At 43.2% G+C, this 13,888-nt stretch overlaps 2 protein-coding genes across 4 annotated transcripts in view; one reads left to right on the plus strand and one right to left on the minus strand.

Annotated features, from left to right (window-relative positions):
- The window catches only part of FAM185A (family with sequence similarity 185 member A), an 84,130-nt gene extending 81,548 nt beyond the window's left edge, over window positions 1-2,582 (minus strand). The window contains exon 1 of one of the 3 annotated variants that reach the window (XM_058189543.1): window positions 2,011-2,582. In XM_058189543.1, the coding sequence (XP_058045526.1) occupies window positions 2,011-2,422 (412 nt within the window). In that variant the 5' untranslated portion in view covers window positions 2,423-2,582. The remainder of the gene's footprint in view (window positions 1-2,010) is intronic. The other 2 variants (XM_058189541.1, XM_058189542.1) reach the window with 2 other exon arrangements.
- Window positions 2,583-2,924: 342 nt separating this feature from the next.
- The window catches only part of CCDC146 (coiled-coil domain containing 146), a 129,620-nt gene continuing 118,656 nt past the window's right edge, over window positions 2,925-13,888 (plus strand). The window contains exon 1 of the mRNA XM_058189538.1: window positions 2,925-2,995. The gene's annotated coding sequence lies outside the window, so the exon portion shown is untranslated. The remainder of the gene's footprint in view (window positions 2,996-13,888) is intronic.

Consider the following 13,888-nt stretch of genomic DNA (forward strand, 5'->3'; position numbering starts at 1 on the left):
CCCATAATCCCTTGCAAGGGTAGAGTCTGGGCAACTGAATGGAGCTGAGTGTTTACTGGCCGGATGCCCTTCCTGATGCCAATGCGGAGTTTTATTTTGCAGATATATTCTTATTGTGCCCAGAGAGAGAAATATATGCCTCTACTAGGATTGAACTCACAGCCTCCGGATTGTGAGGCGAGAGCTCCACCTCTTGGCTGCCGCACCACTCAAATAAACCTAAAAATAATATTTAGATTAAATAAAGTAAAAACTTCATTTTACCTGCACTGATGAGAAAAAAAAGTGAAAAAATACACAAAATGACCACAGAAGCTAAGATAAGAATACAAGGGGATGTGTACAGAGCAAGAGCTACTGTAAAGTATCACCCTTTATTTCAGCTGGAAAGGTATGAAGTAATGAGGCAGTCAACATCAATAAGTTAATAATAATAATAACAGAGTTGGAAGGGACCTTGGAGGCCTTCTAGTCCAAGCCCCTGCCAAGGCAAGAACCCCTACACCACTTCAGACAAATGGTTATCCAACATTTTCTTAAAAACTTCCAATGTTGCAGCATTCACAACTTCTGCAGGCAAGTTGTTCCTCTGATTAATTGTTCTAACTATTAGGAAATTTCTCCTTAGTTCTAAGTGGCTTCTCTCCTGGATTAGTTTCCACCCATTGCTTCTTGTCCTGCCTTCAGGTGCTTTGGAGAATAGCTTGACTCCCTCTTCTTTGTGGCAGCCACTGAGATATTGGAAGATTGCTATCATGTCTCCCCTAATCCTTCTTTTCATTAAACTAGACATACCCAGTTCCTGCAACCGTTCTTCATATGTTTTAGCCCCCAGCCCCCTAATCATCTTCGTTGCTCTTCTCTGCACTCTTTCTATCATTAAGTGTTGTACCTTATGATTCTTGATGAAGGTATCTTTTCTTTTATGTACACTGAGAGCACATGCACCAAGACAAATTCCTTGTGTGTCCAAGGAACATAACAGGCCAATAAGAAATTCTATTCTATTCTATTCTATTCTATTCTATTCTATTCTATTCTATTCTATTCTATTCTATTCTATTCTATTCTATTCTATTCTACAGTATTGAGGTTTTGAAAAATGTTTCTGATTCTCTCAAGGCATCTCCTTATATATACAATTGGAAGCAGAGCCATGATTGTGGCAGACAATGGAGCGGGTGAAAGACAACGAAGACATCCAGGTGAGGAAAAGATGAATGGCTCAACAAAAAGAAAAATGCACTTTTGAAAATGCACTGGACATAAGAACTACAGAGGTAGAAGCAGACGTTCAGCTTCAACTATATATAGACAGTCCTCGACTTACAATCTTTGTCTAGCGACAACGGCACTAAAAAAAGTGACTTGCGACTTGTTTTTCACACTTACGACTTACATAGCATCCCCACGGTCCCATGAAAAACTTTCAAACTATTTACTAAATCTGCACTACTATTAATCTTCTCATAGTTCCCATCACCAATCTCTTTCCACTTATGACTGTATGACTTATAACTTTGTTGCTGGCAATCCTTATGATTTATATTGATATATTGACCATCAATTGTGTTGTAAATGTTGTACCTTGATGAAGGTATCTTTTCTTTTATGTACACTGAGAGCACATGCACCAAAGACAAATTCCTTGTGTGTCCAATCACACTTGGCCAATAAAAATTTTTATCCTATTCTATTCTATTCTATTCTATGATCAAAACTCTCGGCAACTGGCATGTATTGCACTGTCCCCCGGGGTCATCATTTGTACCCTTCCCAACTGCCTTCCAACAAGCAAAGCCAAGGGGAGAAGCCAGATCTGCTTAACGGCCGCATGATTCGCTTAACAGCTGCAGTGACTCACTTAACAACCGTGGCAAAAACAAGCTCGCAAAATGGGGCAAAACTCACTTCACCACCGCCTCGCTTAGCGATGGGCTCAATTGTGGTCGTAAGCCGAGGACCTCTTATATTCTATCACCCCACACCCACCCACCCTTCTGCACCTACCAAATTTTACAGGGGTCCTCACATCCACGGAAGACGTGCCGTCCACACCATTGGAGATTATCATCACCTCCTTCCGGGCCTCGTCATAATTCACACGCAGATCCGAGGCAGGATTGGAATCCCACCCTTTAAGGGCAACCAATACCTTGTCAGAATCGGGGTACTTATGTGGGTCCAGGGGACCCACTGTAATGTGGCAAGAGAGACGCGCCTTCAGCAAACCGAAAGGACTGACAATCAAAGTCCACTCCTTGATAAGCTTTGGGTCCTTTTCTGCAGCCGGACCCAGGTTTGCGTCACTTGTGAACGAAAAGCCCACTTGGCGGGGCCATCTCCTTTGCAGCAAACCACGATTGCTCCTTGCTAACGCCTTGCCCGCCAGGTAGCACCATCCTGGCAACCTGCCTTGCATTGTTTTGTTGAGTCCTTGTTCTAGAAGCTTTTTTTAAAAAAAAATTAAAAAACATTTAAAATCCCCCCCCCAGTTTTTGCATATGGTGGGGATCAACTGGATCAGAATTCTTGCCTTACAAGCCCACCCTGTTGGCTTTCCCCCCCCTCCAAAAAAAAATCACGCGTTGCATCCAACCGGAGATGCACAAAAATTGCTCTGCAATTGCAGTTATCTTACTACCCCGGACATGTCAAACTTGCAGCGAGGGCTGCTGGGAATTGTGGTTTCCCGCCCTTGGCAAAAGACACGCAAGCGCACAAGTCGGGCATTTTTAACTACAAGTCCCAGAATGCCATTAACACTCTGAGGTTTGGTTTTTTTCCCCTCCCCACCACCCTCTCTCTCTCCCCCCAATGGCTGGGGAAGGAGGATGGAACGTTTCGCTACCCAATCAGAAAGGGTGGGAGCAGGAGGGAAAAAAAAGGGCGGAGAATGTTTGGTCTCCTTGGAAACGGTGCGAGTCGGTTGCTAGGCGCCGCGAGACCCGGGCTCCTGGGAGCAGAAAGCGTAACGCGGGTTGTAGTCACGTCGGTAAGATTAAACTGGATGGATGATCCCACATTGTGGGAAAGGGAGGTTTTGTACTCTCGGGGTGGGGTGGGGGAGAAATACAAGGTTCAGGAATAGAGCTGCTTTCAAGAAATCCCCGTTTATGCCTTTGCTAGGTCACGTTTTTTTTTTATTGGTGGATGGGAGACCACCAGGAAATCCCAGGGATGTCCGTTTGACTGGGCAACGTTCCCTCCCAAAAAAAGGCAATGGGAAAAAAATTCACTTACCATGGTTGCCAGTAAAAAAACTGCATTGATGTATTGACCAAGTCAATGTTTACTTGCTACCCACAGCAATAAATAAAATAAGGTATTCAAAGTTACAACAACATGGAAAAAAGTGACTTACGACCATTTTTCACACCTATGACCATCCCCATGGTCGCATGATTTACATTCGGATGCTTGGCAACCGACTCATATTTATGACGGTTGCAGTGTCCCGGGGGTCATGTCATCCTCTTTTACGACCATCTGATAAGCAATGGGAAAGCCAGATTCATTTAACAACCGCGTTACTAATTTTAAGAAGTGCGGTGATTCACTTAACAACTGTTGAGTGAAAAGTTGTAAAGAAAAGTTGTAAAAGGAGTCAAAACTCTCTTAAGCAAATTTCTCATTTAGCAACAGAAATTCTGGGCTCAATTGTGGTCGTTAGTCGAGGACTACCCGTACTAACGACCACAATTAAGCCCAGAATTTCTGTTGCTAAATGAGAAATTTGTATAGGTGGCTGTTATATCAAACAGATATAGAAGAATGATGTGTGAACCAGGCCAATGAACGGTGGGCAAATGTATCATTTGTTGTGTCAATTCTTTGTGCAGCTCCTATAATTTTGGCAACATTGTTTTTAATTTTTAAAATAATATTTATTGAATTTCCAAAAGTTAAAATACACAATACAAAAAATAAGCACAGTACACAAAAACAAACAAATATATAAATTTTTGAATTTTTTGTAGCAGTATGTCATAATTATCTTTTTTTTATTGTGGTGCATTTTGCCGATACCTGTATTCCTAAATATTTAATTTTTTTGACTCTCGAAATCCCCACTTTCTCCTCTAATTTCTCAGTTTGTTTATTTGTTAGGTTTTTGGTCAACATTTTAGTTTTATCCGTGTTTATTTTGAGTCCTGCCACTTTGCCAAATGGATTTATATCTTCAAATAATAATTGTCCAGATTCTAGGGGCTCCTCAATAATGAATACCAGATCATCAACAAATACTTGGACTTTGTATTCCTGTGATTTAATTTTTAATCCTTTTATTTCTGAATTCTCTCTAATTTGAGTAGTTCGGACAACCAGTAGTAAAAATTTTGACTGGCCCCGCCCCCATCTATTCTCTGACTTCTGAGTCCCAGCTGATCGGGAGGAAATGGGGATTTTGCAGTAACCTTCCCCTGCCATGCCCACCAAGCCACACCCACCAAGCCATGCCATGTCCACCAAACCACGCCCACAGAACCGGTAGTAAAAATTTTTGAAACCCACCACTGATTTGAACCCAGGTCTGCACAGTAGTAGACAGCAGTAATATATCAATTTAAATGCATCTCTTAGCCAGTGTCTCTGTACAGTGCAAACTTATCCGTTCATTTTTTAATTTTGCACTGGCTTGTTTTCAAATATATATTACATCTTTTTCTTTATTTGTAGGGGCCCATTTCCAGGTAATTAGTGCTGTAATTCATTTTTATACCGTCAGATGGCAGCAGTTACCCACCCAGTGTATTGACGGTTAATTTTGTGACAGGGATGGGAAATTCATTTGTTTTGCTTTTGATATAATAATTGCTTCCTGAAACAATACAATTATCCTTTAAAAAAATCTCAGTAAGCAATTTTAGCTACAACAGTGCAGATACTACAGGAAATTGAATGCATATTTTAAAAAAATAAGTGTGTGTGAATCTTCCATTAAAGTTATTAATATTTGTATAGAAAAACTGGGACGGAGTAAACATTTATTTTCCCCAAAAAATTAAGAGATGTTGAAGCATAGTGCAGCTGTGAAATATTTGCACTTATGTACAAAACCAACTTGCAGCATTGTTTTGGAAAAATATATGTTGAATTCGATGCAAACAAGGTGCAGACCAGATGTGGGTTTCAGCAGGTTCTGGCCAGTTCTGGAGAACTGGTAGCAGAAATTTTGAGTAGTTCAGAGAACCGGTAGTAAAAATTCTGACTGGCCCAACCCCCATCTATTCTCTGTCTCCCAAGTCCCAGCTGATCAGGAGGAAATGGGGATTTTGCAGTATCCTTCCCCTGCCACGCCCACCGAGCCATGCCACACCCACCAAGACACACCCACAGAACTGGTAGTAAAAAATTTTGAAACCCACCACTGGTGCAGACATGGGGTATCTAGTTAAATCACAAGTTGCTTAATTATGGTTTGTTGCATAGCTAACATTTCATTAGTAGAATTGGCTTGGGATTTTGTGACAACCATGGGGCTGCTACATGTTGTCACATTGGCCAGTACATAGAGCAAAATATACCACAATTTACTTTTTGTGTTGAGCCAAGACTGGGGTAACTGGAATATTGGGTTTACTCTGCTGTCATGGTCAGACCACATATCCCTTCCTTCAAAGGTGAGACTATCATTAAGTGTTGTAAGTGTTGTACCTTGATGAAGGAATCTTTTCTTTTATATATACTGAGAGCATATGCACCAAGACAAATTCCTTATGTGTCCAATCACATTTGGCCAATAAAAAAATTATGCTATGCTATGCTATGCTATGCTATGCTATGCTATGCTATGCTATGCTATGCTATGCTATGCTATGCTATGCTATGCTATGCTATTCTGACCAGAGTCTGAAGGAATAATGCCTTGGTAAGGCCAAACTTGGAATACTGCATCCAGTTTTGGTTGCCACAATGTAAAAAGTCGAGATTCTAGAAAGAGTGCAGAGAAGAGCAACAAAGATGATTAAGACTCTGGAGGCTAAAACATATAAAGAACGGTTGCAGAAACTGGGCATGTCTAGTTTAATGAAAAGAAGGACTAGGGGAGACATGATAGCAGTGTTCCAATATCTCAGGGGCTGCCCCAAAGAAGAAGGAGTCAAGCTATTCTCCAAGGCAGGACAAGAAGCAATGGATGGAAACTAATCAGGAGAGAAGCAACTTAGATCTAAGGAGGAATTTCCTGACAGTGAGAACAATTAATCGGTGGAACAACTTGCCTCCAGAAGTTGTGAATGCTCCAACACTGGAAGTTTTTAAGAAGATACTGGACAACCATTTGTCTGAAATGGTGTAGGGTTTCCTGCCTGGGCAGGAGGTTGGACTAGAAGACCTCCAAGGTCCCTTCTAACTCGGTTTTTCTGAATCCTTGCATTCTTTGACACTCTGGTGGATTTTACAGGAGCTAGAGCCAGTGGTCTTCTTGAATCTATGGAACAGTGAGATAGGATGGACTATGGATTCCCTACATTAGTGACCTCTTAAGTGCTGTATGAAGCCTGATCTTTCAGAATTGCTTTGGGCAATGCAACCGATTGGTTGCAGATAGGAGACAGGCAGTGTGACAACTCTCACTATGAGGTCAGTGGTAGGTGCCTTACGGTACCATAATCATTTTTTTTAAAAAAATATGTGAGCCAGTGAAGGTTACTAACAGGGACTGTTTTGAAGCTCAGCTACATCTTGAAGGAGCCATCCATATAGTGTTTTAGAATGTTCTTCTCTCAGGTTGCAAAGAAAAAAAATATTTGCTGTGAACTCCGTGTGGCATCGGGAAGGGCATCCGGCCAGCAAACGCTCAGCTCCATCCAGTCATCTCAACTCTACCCTGAATTAAGAGATTACAGGTTCATGAAAAGGGAATTATACTGGCCATTGGAAGCTTGCAATGACAAATGTGCAAGATACCTCAAGGACAAAATTCTTTGTCCCAGGCTTCACCTCAGACAATGTCTTGTTGCAGGGCACCATTTTGCCCAGTTCAGTAGGGTTGCCACCACTATTTGAGGCCTAAAGACATGAAGAAGATACCCAACAAGCTATTCTCTTTATTTTTGTTCTTCTTGGTTTGTTCAGTCTCGAACCCCAGCTATCAGCTTTCCATCTGGCAAACTCAGCATTTTTAACTGTTGAGCCATCATGCCCCCCCACCCCCCTGTTAGCATTTTATTATTACTGTATTTTTTGGAGTATAAGACATATACCTTTTTTGGGGAAGAAAACAAGAAAAAAAAATCTGCCTCCCAGCAATTTGCCTCCTTTCAGCAAACAGCCTGTTTCAGTTTCACTTTCAGCACAGCCTGATTAGCACAAGCAGCTGATTGTCGGTTGGATTGGCCTCCCAAGGATCAGCTGTTTCAGGCTACAGGGATTGCCATAGCCTATTACCCCCTCCGTTTTCAGCCTCCGCGCGCCCCATTTTCCGCCTGTTCCGGGTGGCGGGGATCGGAATGGGCAATAGGCAATGGCAATCCCTGCAGCCTGAAACAGCTGATGGTCGGGAGGCCGATCCAACCGGACAATCAGCTGCTTGTGCTAATCAGGCTGTGCTGAAGCTGAAATGGGCTGTTTGCTGTTTGCTGCAAGGAGGCAAATTCCTGGGAGGCTGAGGCCAAAGGCTGGGGGCCGGTGGGTGGGAGGGGCTACATTCGATGTATAATAATAATAATAATAATAATAATAATAATAATAATAATAATAATAATAATAATAATAATAATAAAAAATTTCTATAGCGCCCTTCTCCCGAAGGACTCAGGGCAGTTTACAGCCAGGTAAAAACAATAAATAAATACAATACAGTTAAAACCAATGTTAAAAAGCTTATTCAATTTGGCCCATAATTAAAATAATTAAAATACATTACAATCATAAAAAACCCCCATTAAAATTAGCAATAATAGTAATTTTATGCCAGTCCTGCGCAGAAGAATAAATATGTCTTCAGCTCGTGGCGGAAGGTCCGGAGGTCAGGAAGTTGTCGAAGTCCTGGTGGAAGCTATAAGATGCACCCAAATTTTCACCCTCTTTTAGGGGGGAAAAAGTGCATCTTGTACTCTGAAAAATATGGTATTTTAACTGGTTTTGTTATCGTTAGCCAGCCAGGATTGTTAGATGAGTAGCCATATACGTTTTCTAAAAAAAAAACACCAAAATCTTTATGCTTCCCAAAAAAGGACTTAATCTTCATTATTCTTCCTGCTTTTGCGTAACTATTACAATCCTACCCAGGGTGTGTGTTTGCGTTTCCTGAGAAATTCCTGAGAAAGTATAAAAAAAAAATCTTAAAATATACATTTCTTTGAACTTTTGTTTTACAGCTGCAGTTTTCTTGGTAAACATATTCATTTGTTGTCAGGAGACTAGTTCTTCGTGGAAAAAAAAAATAGCCAGATGAGATGGGTCCTGCGCAAACTTGTAGACATAACAAATAGGAGTAGGAGAGAAATAGCATATTTATTGGAAAAACCTTTGAACGATACAGTGATGTAGATGGCCATCAACAAGGAATGACTTTAACCATCTGCCTCTTCTACTCTAGGCTGCATAAACAGAGGGATAGAATCAAGATCATGGGACATGTTAATACCACTTTATAATGCCTTGGTAAGGCCACACTTGGAATACTGCATCCAGTTTTGGTCGCCACGATGTAAAAAAGATGTGGAGACTCTAGAAAGAGTGCAGGGAAGAGCAACCAAGATGATGAGGGGACTGGAGGCTAAAACCTATAAAGAACGGTTGCAGGAACTGGGTTGTATGTCTAGTTTAAAGAAAAGAAGGACTAAGGGAGACATGATAGCAGTGTTCTGATATCTCAGGGGCTGCCCCAAAGAAGAGGGAGTCAAGCCAGTGATTCCCAAAGTGTGAGCCGCGGCTCCCCAGGGAGCCGCGCTATCGTCATGGGGGCGCCGCGGAATATCTGCGCCCGCTGGGTCTGGCGCTGATGCGCCATTTCTGGGGCGTCTGGTGCGCATGCGCAGTTGCAGGTCGGATTTCCGGGGGAGCCGCGGGCGAAAAAGATTGGGAACCTCTGAGTCAAGCTATTCTCCAAACCACCTGAGGGTAGGACAAGAAGCCATGGGTGGAAACAGTGGTGGGTTTCAAATTTTTTTACTACCGGTTCTGTGGGTGTAGCATGGCTTGGTGGGCATGGCTTGGTGGGCGTGGCAGCAGAAGGATACTGTAAAATCTCCATTCCCTCCCCAATCCAGGGGAAGGTTACTGCAAAATCCCCATTTTCTTCCAATCAGCTGGGACTCGGGAGGCAGAGAATGGAAGGGGGCGGGGCTAGCCAGAATTTTTACTATCGGTTCTCCGAACTATTCACAATTTTCGCTACTGGTTCTCCAGAATTGGTCAGAACCTGCTGAAACCCACCTCTGGGTGGAAACTAATCCAGGAGAGAAGCAACTAAGAACTGAGGAGAAATTTCCTGACAATTAGAACAATTCATCAGTGGAACAACTTGCCTCCAGAAATTGTGAATGCTCCAACACTGGGAGTTTTTAAGAAGATGTTGGATAACCATTTGTCTCAAGTGGTGTAGGGTTTCTAGCCTAAGCAGGGGGTTGGACTAGTCCAGGGGTCTCCAACCTTGGTCCCTTTAAGACTTGTGGACTTCAACTCCCAGAGTTCCTCAGCCAGCTTCAACTCTGGGAGTTGAAGTCCACAAGTCTTAAAGGGACCAAGGTTGGAGACCCCTGGACTAGAAGACCTCCAAGGTCCCTTCCAACTCTGTTATTCTATTCTGTTTTTCACGAACTGGAATTTTCTTGTTTTTCCCCTCATATGGATAGCTGCAGTTCTTACACAATTCTTTGGAAGCGTGTTTTCAGAATAAAAACATTACTAAGGAACTATCAAAATCTGCATTCCTGAACTGCAAAGTTTAGACTCCAGCTTTTTTTTCCATGTCAGGCTAACCTGGGAGGGAATTTGGAATTTGTCTTTAAATTCCGGGACAGAAGCGGGGGAGAGGAGTTTTAATTGTTTTTTGTTTTTTTTTAATTAAAAAAGTTTTACAACAATTAAATTTTTCCCCCTCCCCCCCCTCCCTCCTAAACCCCCCTCCCCCCCCGGACTTCCCGGAGCAAACACAAGGTATAGTTCCTTAAACAAAACAGTCATACATTAAACTTTTTAAAATCTAACACAATTATAATCTTTCTCTCTCACATAACCTGACTTCTTCCATTAAAATCAAAAATAACATCCTTCAGAGTTTTAATTGTTCAATGCTTGGAAATTAATATCCTTTTCCAATCAGTTGACGAGCGACGGAACGTCCAACGTTTATTGAGATCCGAAGAATCTTAAGAAATATCGGATATCATTTACTGAAATATTTTTACAGCACTTTCTAAAAAATAAAGTCAGGTCAGCTTGCTCACATACAGCGCGGAGAACAATAAAACGGTACGGTATAATGTTTGTAATTTAATAGTTTGGGAAAAAATATTCTCCCCACTTGCTTTTTACTGAGTTTCTAAACATGAAATTGGAAAAAATATGCAGGTTCAGTAGTTCACATGACCTTCTTTTATATGTATGTATTTGTTGTTGTTAGTTGCGAAGTCATGTCGACCCATCACGACACCATGGACAACGTTCCTCCAGCCCTTCCTGTCCTCTACCATCCCCTGGAGTCCATTTAAACTCATGCCTACTGCTTCAGTGACTGCTTCCATCCAGCCACTTCGTTCTCTGTCGTCCCCTTCTTCTTTTGCCCTCCATCGTTCTCAGCGTTAGGCTCTTCTCCAGTGAGTCCTTCCTTCTCATTAGGTGGCCAAAGTATTTGAGTTCAATCTTCAGGATCTGGCCTTCTAAAGAGCAGTCAGGGTTGATCTCCTCTAGGACTGACTTGTTTGTTCGCCTTGCAGTCCAAGGGACTCGCAGGAGTCTTCTCCAGCACCAGAGTTCAAAAGATACAGGTATAAGTATCTTTTCAATTCAGAATAGAGCTGAAAGGGACCTTGGGGGCCTTCTAGTCCAACCCCCTTCTCAAGCAGGAGATCCTACACCTTTTCAGACAAGGGGCTGTCTTGTCTCTTCTTTAAAAAATCCAGTTATGAAGCACCCAAGACTTCTGAATTTCCTCTGGTTGATTGTCCTAACTGTTAGGAAGTTTCTCCTTAGTTCTAGGTTGCTTCTCTCCTTGATTAGTTTCCATCCATTAGCTTCTTGTCTGGCCTTCAGGCGCTTTGGAAAATAAGATTGACCCTCTCTTCTTTGTGGCAGCCCTTCAAATACTGGAATACTGCTATCGTGTCACCCCTAATTCTTCTTTTCTCTGTTATCTATTCTCTATAATAATTTATTATTATTATAGATAATAGATTCAGCTTCCGATGGCCAGCTTCCATCAAGCAAAGTCAAGGGGGGAGCCAGATTCATTTAATGACCACCGCACGATTCACTTAACGACCGCAGTGAAGGACTTCACCATTGCGGCAAAAAAAGAAGGCTGAAAAATGGGGGCACAATGGACTTAACCACGGTCTTGCTAAGCGACAGAAATTTTGGGCTCAATTGTGGTTGTACGTTGAGGACTGCTTTAGAATAGAATAGAATAGAATAGAATAGAATTTTTTATTGGCCAAGTGTGATTGGACACACAAGGAATTTGTCTTGGTGCATATGCTCTCAGTGTACATAAAAGAAAAGATACCTTCATCAAGGTACAACATTTACAACACAAATATTGGTCAATATATCAATATAAATCATAAGGATTGCCAGCAACAAAGTTACAGTCATACAGTCATAAGTGGAAAGAGATTGGTGATGGGAACGATGAGAAGATTAATAGTAGTACAGATTCAGTAAATAGTTTGACAGTGTTGAGGGAATTATTTGTTTAGCGGAGTGATGGCCTTCGGGAAAAAACTGTTCTTGTGTCTAGTTGTTCTGGTGTGCAGTGCTCTATAGCGTCGTTTTGAGGGTAGGAGTTGAAACAGTTTATGTCCAGGATGCGAGGGATCTGCAAATATTTTCACGGCCCTCTTCTTGATTCGTGCAGTATACAGGTCCTCAATGGAAGGCAGGTTGGTAGCAATTATTTTTTCTGCAGTTCTAATGATCCTCTGAAGTCTGTGTTTTTCTTGTTGGGTTGCAGAACCGAATCAGACAGTTATAGAGGTGCAAATGACAGACTCAATAATTCCTCTGTAGAACTGAATCAGCAGCTCCTTGGGCAATTTGAGCTTACTGAGTAAGTTTGAGCTTACTGAGTTTTTGAAGCCCTAGTCGGTTGGGATCAGGGGTGGGCTTCAAAAATTTTAGCAAGGGGTTCTCTGCCTGGTTGCTGGGTGGGCGTGGCCTAGATGGCGTCCTGCACCATGGCGGGGAGGGGCATTTTTGCCTTCCCCGAGCTCTGGAGGCTCTCCTTGAGTCTCCGGGAGGGCAAAAACGGCCTCCCCAGGCTCTGGAGGCCCTCTGGAGGCCAGAAACAGGCCCATTTCCGGCCTTCCCGAACTTCCGGTAGGCCTGTTTTTCACCCTCCCCAAGCCTCCGCGTGCGCCCTGCGCTTACCTGCATCCAAAACGGGCCACGTGGGGACTCCTGGGAGGGGAGGGGAGGAGTAGGCGGATCCCGCCAGGAATGGAATTTGGGGGTTCTCCGAACTGCACAGAATCTTAGCCAGAGGTTCTCCCGAACCCCTGCGAACCCCCAGCAGCCCACCCCTGGTTGGGATCCTATTATGTGAAGATTGGGTCTCCTTGTTGTGACATTAGCCTTAGAGGTTTAACTTTGAGCTTTCCTGCTATATCGGACATGGAGTTAGGAGACCTTCCCGTATTTCTCTTGTCGTATAACTGAACCCAGATTCTGCCTGGATTGTTTTGTCCACGAGGCTGTCCAATTTTAAAATGGCTCGCTTTGATTTTATCAGTGTTTTTATTGCGCTCATGGAATTGGTAGGGTATTATTATCCTCTGTGCTTTTCTGTTTTTCCGAACAGGCTGCCTTGGGAAGAGGTTACCCTTTAAGATAGCTCAGAAATGTTTAAAGTCAACACGGCTGGAGATTTTGTCCGCCTTAGGAAAACAGCTGGATGTTCGCATCCCCCTACAATCATTTTATAGAATGCTGTAAATTGTACGGAACCTCATCCTGCCAAATACAATCAAGAGTTACAGTACATTTTAGAGTTATTTTCCTTCCCGGCCGCCAGGATAATTTACTTACTGGATTTTTACAGCATTGGATTCCAACAATGTTTACTTCGGTTCCATTCTTATAAATGTTTGGGTTTGTCGTGTCCCACTCCTCCGCTGACGGCCGGGTCAGGGAAATCCGAATCAGGCTTGCCTCTGCAGCTCTGCCCAAAGTCCTAGCAAAGTCCTCAGAGCAGGCAGGAGACCAGAAAGTGACTTCAGCAAGATAAGTTCGACTTTTGCCTGACTCAGAGACTGCCAGAAAGTAGATCCTTTATATAGGCCATGGGGTGTGGCTCCATGACTCAGCACTCATTAAGGCCTGCCCCTCCCTTCCTTCTGTTGCCTCCGCCTATCCAATCTTCTGATGCGAGGGTCACTCCAATCAGCTGTTGGAAGTAAACTTTCCTCAGGCTCACATGCTGTGGAGGAGGGGGAGGGGTCTAGCTGCTCCGTTTGCCTGGGCATGGAGCCAGGGCTGGGGCCGGGGGATGCTCCCTCCTCTGCAGCCTGCTTGGGCATGGAGCCAGGGCTGGGACCGAGAGGTGCCCCCTCCTCTTCAGCTTGTCTGGGCATGGAGCCAGGACTGGGGCCGGGAGGCATACATTCCTCCGTGTTCGGGAGCAGATAAGCAGACCCCGGCTGCGGTGAGAGCGGACAAGACACAACAGGGTTCTTCTTTGGCTTGACATCAAGCAATAGTAGTAACTCCAGAAGCCCCCCAA

The sequence above is a fragment of the Ahaetulla prasina genome, chromosome 7 (assembly GCF_028640845.1).
Source record: "Ahaetulla prasina isolate Xishuangbanna chromosome 7, ASM2864084v1, whole genome shotgun sequence".
Taxonomy (NCBI): Eukaryota; Metazoa; Chordata; class Lepidosauria; order Squamata; family Colubridae; genus Ahaetulla; species Ahaetulla prasina.